This window comes from Motacilla alba, chromosome 1A (assembly GCF_015832195.1).
Source record: "Motacilla alba alba isolate MOTALB_02 chromosome 1A, Motacilla_alba_V1.0_pri, whole genome shotgun sequence".
Classification (NCBI taxonomy): Eukaryota; Metazoa; Chordata; class Aves; order Passeriformes; family Motacillidae; genus Motacilla; species Motacilla alba.
Genome location: NC_052031.1, coordinates 2,756,114 through 2,770,402, shown reverse-complemented (window position 1 = coordinate 2,770,402; position 14,289 = coordinate 2,756,114). Strand labels below are relative to the sequence as shown.

The window sequence follows — 14,289 nt, the reverse complement described above, 5'->3', positions numbered from 1 at the left end:
AAGAAACAACAAAGCAAGACAGACTAATTTAGGATTTAGGTCTCAAGTACTCCCATTATTTCTTCATCCAGTTAGGAAATAAAACAAGAAAATAATTTTCAGGGTAGCTGAGTACTCTTGTCTCCAATCACAAACTGGAAAATCAAAAGAACTGGAAAGAAAAGCTAAACTCTGAAAAAAATGGGGAAAATAACATTACAGTATGACTTTAAAGGGGTTTTTTTAATAGATAAGAACATAAAAGCCAGTTTGCCTTTCAAGGGCAGGTTCTGGATTGGATTTCATTTTCCAGTTCCTACTACATATGATGATAATGACTGTATCAAGTAATATAAAGTGATGAAAGATATTTAGCAGGGGCCTTACAGCAAGAAAGACTCAAAGCCATGAGTGCAGAACACACAGCAAACTCTGGAGCATTGAAAAAAATCTCCCTGAGTCTTACAATGAAATTCCTATTAATCCACTAACATGGAGTTTGCTTAGGAGTTCAGGGATATCACATCAAAAATAGAAAATGCATTAGAAAATGATAACTCTGTGCACTTATGGTGCAAGGAAATGCCCCAAGAGAGCAAATACTTGCCTCAAAGAAAGTAATAAGACACATGAGCCTGTAATGGAAACAACTTTGGAAGAACGTTTAAAATGCAATAATTAAGAGAACGGTCCCAGACAGGCACTGGGCACCTGATGCCTTGAGAAGGCTGAGCTAGAAAGAGGCTGGGCAGAGTTACAGAATAAAGCAGGGATTTATTGAAAGGATCTCCTCCATGGATCCACCTTGGGCAGCACAAGAGCCCAGCCAGGGCTGCACCCAAGTGGAACCCAAATGGTCCCAAAATGCACGAGCGCTCCCGGGGTCTCTGCCTTGGCTCAGCTCTGCTCCATTTGCACCTTGCAGTTCATTGTCCCGTTCCAGCTTTAGCCCAGGCACTCCCACCCTGCTTGTTTGTCTCTCTGCAGCCCACGCTGTTTGTGCTCCTGGCCTGAGCTTTGGCTCATTTGTCCTTGGTGCCCAGCTAGAGAAAGAATTGTTTTGTCTCCCTGCTCTGTGCAGAGAGCTCAACATCCCCTCACATGAAGTCCAGACCCACACACCAAAGCAGAAGAGAATGTGAAAAATATAAAAGCCAAAACCTGAGGCATCACACCGATCTGGGAAAGCACTCAAGGATGTGTTAGATGGAAAAGCTCCAGCCCAAGAGCCGTGGGCATTGTCCTGCCCAAATCCCCCTCCCTGGGAGCTCTGGTGCTCAGGCTGGGCTGTGGAACCCCAAAGCAGAGGATGGTGATTAACAACCCGTGCCCCTGGGTGACCTGCAAGAGCAGGAGAAGAGGGGACCTGGCTGTCAGGGAGATTGGAGCAGACAGATGTTTAATGGAGTCCAGGATTACACATCTGCCAGGCTTCACATGTAATCACCAACTTCTTAGGTTTCGTCTTTCTTCTCCCCTTCTTCTGGGTCTGTTACAGGGTCAGGGGCTGGGGGAAGGGGGGAGGGAGATTTTCAGATTTCCAGCTAAATTCCTTGAGCTGCCCTTAATACTCTGACCTATTCCTAGCTGAAAGCACAACCTACCAGTCTGACAGGACTCAGGGAGATGAGAGTGGGGGTTTTTTTGTTGTTGTTTAAATCATGAGAGGGATGCATTAAACTCCACACATCCACCTTCTTTCTCCCAGAAGAGCACAGCAGCTGTACTGAGCAGCCTGTGTTTGAGTGCACAGAGGAGCAGCACCACAATCAATAGTGCCAGGTGACCCCCAGGCCATGGGCTGGGCAGCACTGTGCCCCAGGGGACACGTCTCCATGGCTTCCCACCCCAGGATCAATAGTCCCTGCCTCTCCTCACCCAGGGAGTGACTCTGCAAGTGCTTTTTGCATTTCTGGGCATTGCTCACTCCTTCCTCCACCCTTGCTTGTTTTCTGTCTCCTGTGCAAGGCAGGGGGGAGTGTCAGCAGACCCCATGAACTAGAGGGAATAATTAAAACCTACAAACATGGTGCAGGAGGAATGAGACCTGGTTAGACTGAATGGCCCATCCCATTCCTCATGTCCTGACAGCAGGCAAAGCCCTGCAGGTATGTCCTCCCACCTTAAGGCAAGGAATCCCAAAGATGAATTAAACCAATCTCTAGAGAACCTGGCACCCTCAGAACTCTCTGAGAATCCTCCAGCTCCTGTGCTGCTTCTTTGAGCAGCCTGTGGAGGAACTATCCTGGCATGGGGACATGGCTTTTTTGGCAGGCTGAGAGATGGATGCTGACATTAGTTCAGGCTGCAGCTCAAGCCAAATGCAGATCCACAGATGGCACTGGGAAAGCTGTGGTTCTACCCTCAAATATTGAACACGTAGAGCACGGTACAACTGGAGAGTTCAGGCACAAATATGCCACCACTGTGTCTGAACACAGGTCTTTCAGTGTGACAGGCAATAAATTGTGTTAATGTGCACTAAGTGCACCCAAATCCGGGCCCAGGGGGGACCCAGAGACTCAGCCCTGATGCTCTGCTCTGTCACAGGCACAACCAAGGACATGTCACTCGGCCCCTCTGCTCATCACATGCAAAATTTCACCAGCAGTGCTCTGACCCAGAGATACAGGAATTCATGTCCTGCCAGCATGGATGGGTTTAGACTCTGTCCACGACCAAGATCCATGAACCCAAAGTACTGCAGCAGCTGCAGATCCTCCCCCACAGCTGGACCCAGTGATAAATGCAATGTGCTTGCAGGGAAGTAATTTCTCTGGGATGGGGCAGGCCTGGAAGGGATGGTTCTGGCATGGATCAGCAAGGCCAAGCACGAAGCAAAGGGATCCCAACCTGCATTTTGTATGAAATCCTTCCCTCCAGTGAACAGCTGTCAAACTGCTCCCTGCTGTTCCTCTCCACACAGCTTGGGCTCATCAAGGTTCCTCTAGATGGGATCAAGGAAGCTTTAACTCATGTCACTTAGAGGACAGGGTGGCTACAAATTGTTCTCTGAAGGAGCATTTCCCTCTCAGATGCACAGCAAAGCTCAGACTGGACATCTGATGGTGACAAAGCAAAAGTCCTTCTGACCTTTGGGAACCAACAGAGCTTTCCAGTTCTGATCAGGGCATGGACACAGGTCAGGAGGACAGCTGAGTTTCCAAGAGTCAGTGGCAGGTGCTACACAGAGTTCCAAAAGAGGTCCTGATCTTGGAAATATCTTCTGTACCTTCAGGGAATAGGGAGTTACAGAGGTTTGCCCACAGCTGATGTCACAGAATTCACAGAATTCACAGAATCACAGAATGACCAGGTTGGGAGAGACCTTCAGGACCATCGAGTCCAGCCCAGCCCCAACAGCCCAGCCAGACCCTGGCACCCAGTGCCACATGCAGGCTTTGGTGACACACCCAGGGATGGTGGCTGCAGCACCTCCCCGGGCAGCCATCCCAGAGCTTTCTCCCCTTTCTGGAAAAGCTTTTTCCTGCTCTCCAGCCTGAGTTTGCCTTGGCCCAGCTCGAGGCTGTGTGCTCTGGCTGTGTCAGTGCTGCCTGGAGCCAGAGCCCAGCCCAGCTGAGCACAGGCACCTTTCAGGAGCTGGGAGAGCGATGAGGGCAGCCCTGAGTCTCCTTTCTGCAGGCTGAGCACCCCCAGCTCCCTCAGGGCTCCTCTCAGGGTTTGTGTTTCAAGACCCTCACTAACCTAGTTGCCCTCCACTGTCATTGAATCATAAATTCCTAAATATCCTGGGTTGGAAGAATCATCAAGTCCAATTCCTGGCCTTCACAGGACCACCCCAAAAATCATATTGTGTGTCTGAGAGTGCCAGGAGTCTGTGAGCAAGGCAGGGAATGATTCAAGGTCTCCCAAATCCTGGGCTTTTTCCCAGCCTTTCCTCCTTCCCAGCACACTTTGCAGAGTCCTGGTTTTAGGGCAAAGTGAGGAACTTCAATACAGCATCCACTGGCTCATGAAAGCCTTTCCAAAGCATAAGAGCTTAGTTCAAGTGTGAAAAACCCAAGACAGTGAGAGCTGGAATTCCAGCTGCCCGTGTATCTCATGGGATGGAGACAGCCCCAAGTGGAGTTTCTTCCCTTGCCATGAATGATGCATTTGGGACACCTCCAAGACCTTGAATCTGTTCCTCTCCTGCTCAGCTCAGCTTTCTCAGTTATTCACATCCCTTCTGGAACACACAACCAACCCAGCAGGAGGTTAAGGGACTCCCTACTCCCTGAATTACCCCAGCTTACTCCAAAACACCCACATGAAAGCAGCAAATGAGTTAAAATCAAGCTAAATTATGACTTTTTGCAATAATTTGCCTTTTGCTGATAAAGAATTATTTCAAAAGAGTCAGCAGCACAATGCACCACAGTTTTGCCAGTGGGCCAAATCACTTTTTATCCTTCTTGGCTGAGAAACACAGGCACTCACACAGTGTCTTTTCCATCCATAGCTGAGCATCCATGCGGGATTTTCCATCTATTCAGCCATTTCTCAGAGGGCATCTGACCTTATTTAACAAGCCCTTAATTAGGTGAAAGCAAATGCGAGGGAGAGCGGAGTTCAGCCTCTGATATTGCTGAGGGTAATGAGGAGTGTTCCAGGGGCAGCAAAGAACAATCAAAGAGAACAAAAGTTGCCTTTGCTGCCAACTGGGATTACACTCATTGCTTGATAGGGATTGAGTGAACTCTAGGAACTGCTCTTGCCTATCAATTTTGCGCAGGACTGCCCAAGAGTGGGACAGCTGGCAAGGAGATGGGTGGTTTGGAGTCCTCTGCTTTGGAGGATTTAGAGGGAGAGGAATGTGACGCATTTTTGCAAAGATGGTGAATTCAACCGTGTTTTGGGTGCCTTAGAAGCTCTGGTGGCCCTGATCTTATGTAGGATGCCAGTCTGGTTTGGGAACAGCCAGTTATGGAATCATGGAATGGTTTGGGTTGGAAAGGACTTGAAAGATCATCCAGTTCCACCCCTGACACCTTCCACCATTCCAGGTTGCTCCAAGCCCTGTCCAACCTGACTTTGGACACTTCCAGGGATCCAGGGACAGCCCCAGCTGCTCTGGGCACCCTGTGCCAGGGCCTCCCCCCCCTCACAGCCAAAAATTTCTTCCTAACTGCCTGATAATTAATCCAAGGAAGAGATGATGCTGCCAATACCCTTCCAGAAGGTGAGTAGTGAAGGCCTGCAGAAGACCTGACCACCTCCAAAGAGTGGATGTGCACGGTGGTCATCTTTCACAGCCCCTCCTAAATTAACACTCCAAGACAGCAGAATAACAGAAATCTGCCATGACAGCACCAAAATTTACAGTTTCTGGGTGTCTCTGCTGCTTTTAAATTCAGGTCAAAAAGTCACACCTATTAGATAATCTCAGCTTTCTGTTTTCAAACAAGATCTTTCTGCATTTTCTGGTTCTGGCCCAATGATGAAAAACGTGGTCTGCACACAACCTGATGGCTCACAAACAAACAAATGCAAATTAAAAGGAAAAAAACCAAACAAAATCTCTTGAGTTATTTTTAAAACTTGTGATCTTGAGCCAGTGTTTCTGGGGACAGACTTAAACTGACAATCCCCTAGAAACAGCCACTCCAACCCCAGGAGTTAATGCTGCTTGATATCTTGTGCAAAGACCACATTTGAAGAAATTAAGCCATAATTAAGCAGAGTTATTAATGATTACTTTAACTAATTGATACGATAACATTAGCAGCAGAGAAGATTTTAATCAGTGGTCATGAAACCAGAAGTAAACTGGCCAGACACCCCCTCCTCTTTGGCAGCTAATTTGCAAACAATAATTCTGCTGCTGATAGTGACTCAGCGGCTGAGGGGAGAAGAATAAATCTCAGGAGACAAATAGGTATAAGCCTTCCCCATTTTAATGAGAAACAGATACAAAAAGGCCAAAAAGACCCTGTCAACATGATTTGCAGTACAGTTACTTAATTTTTACCAAATGTGCTTTCTGCCACGCTTTAGTTGAAGTACATATTTATTTGATATTTCGCTGGCAAAGTTTGAAAGAGCCTCCAAAATACCCATCTGCTTCTGCTATGCATGACCCTACCAGCCTCACCTCTGACACACTGTAATGGTTTTAGGGAATGATAGCCCTGCACAGATGTGATTTATTCACAGATTGTGGGTGACTTTCTGCTAATTTACAGGGGGAAAAGCACAGGTTTCCACTGGAGCGTGAAGCTGACCCACAGAACAAACCTGCCTGCACAGAGAGGGACAGCAAATCTCCTCCCTTGAGGCAAACACTGAATCACGGGATGGTTTTATAAGGGACAATAAAATGCCATTTCCACCCCTGCAATGAGCAGGGACACCTTCCACTAGCCCAGGTTGCTCCAGGTCCCATCCAACCTGGCCTTGGACACTTCCGGGGATGGGTAAAGTTACTCATAAGTAACACAAGGTTGCTCAAAACCTGGTTGCAGAACAGTCTTCCCTAACCTTCAGTAAACCAAAAGTAAGAGGAAGCTCAAAACCATGAGAATTAAATAATATGAAGTTGACACTTCTTTCCCTTTACCTTCTGGATTTTGAGCCTTTCAGGTTATTTCCTTCAGCTTTTGCCTATGATCCCTCTGTATCAAAAGGAAGGGCTGAGATTCCTGTCTTGGAGTTGCTTCCATGTGTTGTATGAGCTTTGCAAAACACTGGGAGAGACTCAGAAGCCCAACTTGCTGAAACAGAGTTATTTAGGGGTGATAGAGGTGACCTTCCAAAGGTGGGACAGGGGAGTGAGCATCCTGCACCTCCTGGCATGCAGAGGTGGGCTCTGTGTGTGTGTCAACACTTGAGCAGCAAGGAAACAAGGAGACAGCAGTGTGGAGACAGCTGGGAGAGCAGAGAGTGGAGAAACAGGGATGCCAGGAATGCAGGAGGGTTGGAAAAGCAAGTGCAAGCTTGGAAATGAGAGGAAAGGGCTGCAAAGAATCAGAGAGAGAGGCAGGGAGAATGAGAAAGGGGTGGAAGAATTATCTCCATCCCTGCAAGGACTTCCAGGCAGTTTCTCAGCTGGGAAGAGAGGGAAATTCAGAGATGATGAGGTGAGGGAAGGAAGCCCAGGCATGTGTGATGAGGAGCAGGGAAGATGCAGAGAAGCTGCAGCAGAGACCCTCCTGTTCCCCCAGCATTTCCCATCTGCTCCTCATCCTCTGAGATCAGCATGTGAGGCACAGGGCTCCTCTGCACACCAGAAACAGAAAAAGGAGAAAGGGCAGTGACATAAGAAATGTGGAGAGGAGCTGTTTACAGGGCAGGTAGTGACAGGACAGGGGGAGAATGGCTTCAGACAAAAGGAGTAGGTTTAAATGGGATAATAGGAGGAAATTCTTGGCTGTGAGGGTGAGGAGCACTGGCACAGGGTGCCCAGAGAAGCTGTGGCTGCCCCTGGATGCCTGCAGGGTCCAAGGTTGGAGCAAGGTTGCAGCAAGCTGGGACAGTGGCTGTAGCTCCCTCAGAGTGTTTGTGAAGGCTGGAGTTACAGGGATGATCTCCTGATCAGATCCCATGTGTGCACCAACCCTTTCCTGTGCTGTCAACAGGGACTTGAAACACATTCACACCTAAAACACAGAGATGTCCACACCTCTGGGAAATGATGGGACCTTTGTAGGCTCTGTCTCTGGGTTTCAGTGACAAATCTCCTCTCCCTCCTTCAATCACTGTCTGTATAAAATATGTATTTCTAGATAATGGTGAAAAGCTGTTGCGTTCTGCTCCTCGGAGCATTGCACCTCTGACTGAGTGTGCAAGTGCTGCTTGTCACCTCTCAGTGCCCACAGGAGCTGCAAGGCAGGGCTTGTTTCAGCCCCAGACCACAAGGCTGGGCTGGGTTCCATCTCCCTTGGAGCCCAGGGAGTTCAGCTCCAGAGGGAAACCCCCACGTGCAAACCAAGGACCCCCAAGTTCACTGGGGAAAATACTCCCATGCAGAAGTTGACCTTAAAAAGGCCAGGGGATTGTTTTGTCAGTGTGAGAAAGATGTTCCTTGCATCCAGATCTACAGTGACAGCTCTTTTTTAGGTGTCCCAAGTTAAAGGGTGCCTTGCTGGGATGTCCAGCCTGGTACAAGCTGGAGAAATTGGCTTTATCACTGAGGCTCCCATTCTTGTGGGGGGCTGGTGAGAGGTGGGGCCAAGTCTGGCAAAACCATAAGGGTTTGGAGCACGAGTCCTGTGAGGAGCGGCTGAGAGAGCTGGAGCTGTTTAGCCTGGAGAAAAGGAGGGTCAGTGAGGTCCTCATTGCTCCTCACAACTCCCTGAAAAGAGGTTGTGGTGAGGTGGGAGTCTGTCTTCTCCCAGGTAACCATCCCCAGGACAAGAGAAAATGGCCTCAAGCTGCACCAGGGGAGGCTCAGGTTGGATAATAGGAAAAATTTCATCAGTGAAAGAGTGGTTAAGCATTGGAAGAGCCTGCCCAAGGCAGTGGTGGGGTCACCATCTCTGGAAGTGTTCAAAACACAAGTAGAAGTGGCACTTCATGATATGGTTCAGTGAGCACAGGAGAATTTGGTCAAAGGTTGGACTTGATCATCTTGGAGGCCTTTTCCAACTTTAATGATTTTATGATTCTATGAAAACAGCTTTTAATAGCTACACAGGTAATAACAGAACCACTCTTATCTCTGGGGCACAGACAGGGCTGAGCTGAGGAAAAAAAACAAAACAAGGAGAAACCTCCTCCTTCCCCAGGGATAGCACAAGCCCTGGTGCCTGTCTATCTTTAAAAAGGTCAGGTTAAGTCATCACCCCCTGCCCCTCATCTCCACAGATCTCCCAATACCACTGTGGGCACTGAAAACCTCTGATAAGTCAGATTTCACCCTTTTATAAAAGATCTGTACACGGCTTGTAGAGTGGGTGGGATATATGCTCCCCAAGGGCAACCTCTTCATAATCCTGCCTCCAGCAAAGGCAAACCCCTGCACCCACTCACTGAGGCTCTCCAAATGTTAATTTATTCAAGCATTAAAGTGTGCTGCACCATGAGCACACAGGTATTGCCTGCAGTGCTGAGATGGCAGCACTGTCACTCACATCACATCTCCTGCCTCAGATAAAATCAGATTTGGGCAAAGGCTGATGTAGTGCTGACTGCTTCACAGGCTCACATCTGATTTTAAATAACAACAGCCACTGCCTTTTGCACCAGCCTCTCTCACAGAGACACCCATGGGTGTCAAAGATGGGTGAGAGGAGATGATTGATAAATCACAGGGGGCTCAAAGTTCACAGGATCACAGAATCACAGAATAACCAGGTTGGAAGAGACCTTTGAGATCATCAAGTCCAACCCATGCTCTAAACACCTTAACTAAACCATGGCACCAAGAGCTCTCTGCAGGGCTTGGGGTCCTAAAAACACCAGCTCTGACTTGTGCTTTGGAACAGCCAAGCCCAAAATGAACCTGCTCGTGCTGTAATGGTCAGGGAAGTGCAGGTAGTCAATGGCCCAGCAAGAGCAAGTTTTTGGAAGTCTCTGGAGGAAAAACAAATTGTTCCTCTTCTTCCAGAGTTCATGTTTTAAGGATGTGAGGGAATGAAGGTTGCTGTCCCACTGCCCTTTCCCCCAGAGGTTTGAGACAGCCCCTGGGAGTGTCTGTAAATCTGAAGGGCTGTGCAAAGGCAGCAGAGGTGTCTGAGGTGACCTCAGGTGGGGCTGCACAAAGAGGACACTGAGCACACCTCAAAACCCTGGGTTGGATATTGGTGCATTCATTGTTCTGCCACAGGGCTTTGGCCCTCAAGGAGCCCCATTCTGTGCAGAAGGAAAAAAGAAAGGGCCCAGACAGCAAAAAGATGAGGAAAAGGAATGGTGTCATGCTCAAAGTCTTGCAGGAGCTCAGGCATCACCTGCCTCCAGCTTCTCATACTATCCCAAAAAGTGACTGGAACTGTTTTCACTTCGGGACTGGAAGTGAAATCCCATCCTTGCCCAGCATGGAGCAGATGAGAAGGAATTCCAGCTCTGTCATCCTGTCCTTTCTCCTGAGTTATGCTGTCTCTCAGCCTCTTTAATCAGGAGGAATTTACAGAGTTGTTCCCCGCCCCACACCAAATTCCAGGTATAAATATGCACAGTAGAGGGAAATGGTTGGAAACATCACAAACCACTTTATTTTAAGTGGTGCAGGATGAAGAAATGACTCTTGTAGATTAAAAATATAACCAGTAATACTTGTTTAATAAATCATTGAACATGTGTGGGTGAACATGTCCTACTCAGAATGCTGGCCTCCACTGTGGGGCAACTGCCATCACCCTACCACAGTCCCTCATTGCTCCCATTCTTTTTGTGGATTTAAAGCTCCTCACGAGCATCTGTGAATCAGCCAGGTATGACAGCTCAAGTAATCCTGCACACCCACAGGACTAAGTATAAACAGTGCATTCTTCATGTGAAAGTAGCTCCTCCTCCCACCTCCATCCCAAGCAGCAAACTTTCAAGATTTCCAACTTCCAAGGCCAAGAATTCCACTGAAATCAGCCAGGATTCCATGAATACCCAGATTCCTTCCCTGGGATCGGGCTGCCAGCATTTTCAGTCACAATGCTGACAACACAACAGGAACACCACATTAAACTTGGCCTGCACCCTGGCTCGCAGCATCCTACACTCTTGCCCAGTGTCCCAAAGAGGCTCCAGCCTCTCCAAAAACTCCAGTTAGATCCAATCATTCAGTGCTTTGGCTCTACACCTTCCCGTGTCTGTGGCAGATGCAGCCACAGTTTGGGTGGGGGTGGAGAACAATGCAGCAGCAACTCCTTGTCCAGCAGCCAGCAGGACAAAACAACTCTGGGGGTGGTTCCTGCCCCCTGAGCTCTGTGCCCGTGGCCCTCAATATTGCAAAAGTATATAAATGCCATGGGTTTATGAGCATAAAACCCTGAGGTCGACAACAGAGCACATCCTTGTGGGAAATGTGCTCACTGGCAGAATTCATGAGCAGCCCTGATGTCCACAGCAGGATAGAGCTGACAGGTTTATGAAGCACCCCGGGCTGCTGGAGGTCCTTACCTGCTTCTCAGACATGATGTAGAGGTGTTCGTGGTCCACGGAGAAGGCCATGTCCCGGAGGATGGGGCCAGTGTCCACCACCTGCACGATCTCGTACTCCAGCGTGTTCTTGGTGGTGCCATCCACGCGGATCTGGGCAGCAACAACAAGAGCAGAGGCACAACATGAGGATTTTTCCCTCCTTCCACTGAAAACAAATAATTACAGAACCACAGAATGACCTGTGTTGAAATGAACCTTAAAGACCATCTCATTCCAAACCTCCTGCTATGGGCAGGGACATCTTCCACCATCCCAGGCTGCTCCAAGCCCTGTCCAACCTGGCCTTGGACACTTCCAGGGATCCAGGAGCAGCCACAGCTTCTCTGGGAAGCCTTCTCTCTCACCACCCTCACAGTAATATATATATATTTATATTATATACACAAAATTATATATATGTATATATATTATTATATATTTTATATTATAAATTTATGTAATATATATTTATAATTTATACACAAAATTATATGTATATATTTATAGTTAATTTAAATTTATAGTTATAGGTATAGTTCTAGTTGTATAGTTATAGCTATCTAATTATATTTTATGTATTTTATATATAAAATATATATAATAAATATATATATTTAATATATATAATATATTTTAGAGATATATATAATTATACATTATATATTATATAATATAGATTATATATACACATTATGTATATTATATTACTATATAATATATCTATTATAAATTAATGTATATATATGTTTGTGTATAGATATATAGATATAGATATATAGATATATAGATATTTAGATCTATAGATATGTATATGTATGTGTGCATATATATATATTATATTATATTATATTATATATATATACAAAATAATCACTGAACAAATGCATTGTGCCCCAGGTCTTTCAGACAACAACCACTGTCAACAAAAAGTGAACTTTTCCCAGCCTGCCCACCAAAAGGACGGAGCAGATTTCATCACTTCTGCTGGTCCCATCAACACAAGAGCACTGTGAGAACAATGCAGAACCTGCTGGCTTTTATCTGGCACTGTCACTGTGCTCCTGTCACCGCCTGGACAAATCCACCACGCTCAAAATGATGGCAAGGAGGGAAGGATCTGTGGTGGTGATGAGCAGAAGATAAAAAAACCACACAAATCTGCAGGAGTGACTCACTTGAATGCTACTCAGATAATATTATTGCTCTTATTGCTAATGTTCCACGGGGCAATTTATTATTGCAGAGTGCTCAGTGCAACACAGACTATTTCTCTTGCTGATTGCCTATATCAGGTATTGAAATCAGTCCTGCACCAATGTGGCACCTTATGATTCCAGACACCTCTCATAACAGGGTGTCACTTAGGGACATCAATAACTGGGATTATGCGGAGGAACCAGACACACAGTCCCAGTCTGTCCCTGACAATGATCCAGTGATGCAGAAGAAAATACAGAAAATGACAGACTTTTCTTTGCCTGCTTAAAAACAATTTCTAGAGTTTGGGTCCAAAAGCAGCTGGAGAAGGTTTGCAATCCCTTTCAATATAAAATAAGTTATGATAAAATCACTGCTCTCAGGAGTTCTCCTGAACTTTCTGAGGCTCTGTACAGCAGCAAACCCCACAGTCACGTTTCAGAGGTGTAAACACATTCCTTCTTGTCGGAACCCATGATTCTGCTCTGGGTGCCCTGGATGGCCAGAGCTGCTGGCAGGGGGTTCTGAGACCCTGGCAGCAGCCAAAGACACACGTGGGGTTTTGATCTTAGCCCGTGGAGCAAATTACCAACTCTGTATGAAGAATTACAAGCCACACACACAGAAGTTTAGATAGCATAGTAGAGATAATCACGAAGTGAAAGGAAGGATTTTTGAGTGCTGTACAGGGGGGTTTTAAGCCTTGTACGCAGGGGTCCAAGTTTTGTACATGGGGGTCAGGGATTCTAAGATGGAGGGATTTGGGTGTGCCCTGTCCTCTTCCTTTCTCCTTCCTAACCTCCATGTCTTTGGTGATGTTGGCACTCACAGATTGGTCTAGAGTAGAAAGTCACCATTGGAGAAAAAGCATAAACATGTAGTACGTAATATATGATATAAAAGATGGCACCAGCCCCCTGGGAGGGCAGAGTGCCTTTGTCTGACCTGCTGAACGGGCCACAGCAGCTCAGGAGAAGAATCTTTTAGATAACCAACAATAAACAACCTTGAGACCAGACAACAGAAGACTACTGAGTCTTTCTTTAAAGGCACGGGTTGGAGGAGAGACTTTTCCATCTTTTGGGGTCACCACAATCCGGGACGTGAAACCCCACATCTGGCGTCCCTGGGTGGGCAGGAAACCCCACACTTCTCTCCCTCTGTTTCCCCTGTGATGCCTTTCACTTCCTGAAAATGCTCTATCCTGCAGCAACACGAACACCACAGTACCTTTCCCTAAAAGAAACTAAGTTGTAGGAGACCTTCATCATTATAATCTCCATTCCTTCCTGACCAAAGATTCCCAGCCTGCAGTTGAATAGCTGAGCAAAAAGCACCCTTCCCATCCAAAGGAAATAACAAGCTGTAGAGCACTTATGGTGTCAAGACCTGTTCCCACTATTCCCTGGCATAGTCCTTGAGCTTGTTCCTTCTGTATCAACCTGTCAGCCAAGAAACTGAGCCTGAATCATCTTCTGTACTGGAAAGTCAAAGAGAAGGGAACAGAGGCAATGATAAAGGGTCTGGAAAGTCTGTGTGAGTAAAGGACAGCAATGATATACAGATTGTTATCTTTGTCCTTCCTTGATGTACTCACCTGCTGTGGGACAACAAAGGAATATTATTTCCCCAGGAAAGATAAAAAAAATGAAGCAGAAAGGATTTAGAGGGGCTCTCTGTGCCAGCAAAGGGTGTGGAGGGTGCTCAGGGATGCTCAGATCCTATGTGTTATCCATCAGACTCCCCAGAAGTGGGAGCACATGCTGGCCTTGGCTGCTGGGCTGCTCCAATGACAGGGGAGGATTTGCAGTTAATTTGTCATCCTGATGGAGCTGCTGATGGGAGCAACACACGTCCAACAGCAGCACACAGAGAGGTCAGGGCATGAAGCCCAGCACTGAACATCCCTGATGCACCAAGGGGTCAGGGACTGAATCCCAGCACTGAATCTCGCTGAAACACAAAGAGTTCAGGGCCTGAAGCCCAGCACTGAACATCCCTGAAACACAAGAATTCAGAGCCTAAAGCCAGCACTGAACA

At 46.9% G+C, this 14,289-nt stretch overlaps 1 protein-coding gene across 3 annotated transcripts in view; it reads right to left on the bottom strand.

The window, feature by feature from the left end:
• The window catches only part of PLXNA4 (plexin A4), a 459,202-nt gene that overhangs the window by 218,970 nt on the left and 225,943 nt on the right, over window positions 1–14,289 (bottom strand). For all 3 annotated transcript variants that reach the window (XM_038153056.1, XM_038153057.1, XM_038153055.1), the window contains exon 4: window positions 11,032–11,163. In XM_038153056.1, coding sequence (XP_038008984.1) covers window positions 11,032–11,163 — 132 coding nt within the window. The remainder of the gene's footprint in view (window positions 1–11,031; window positions 11,164–14,289) is intronic.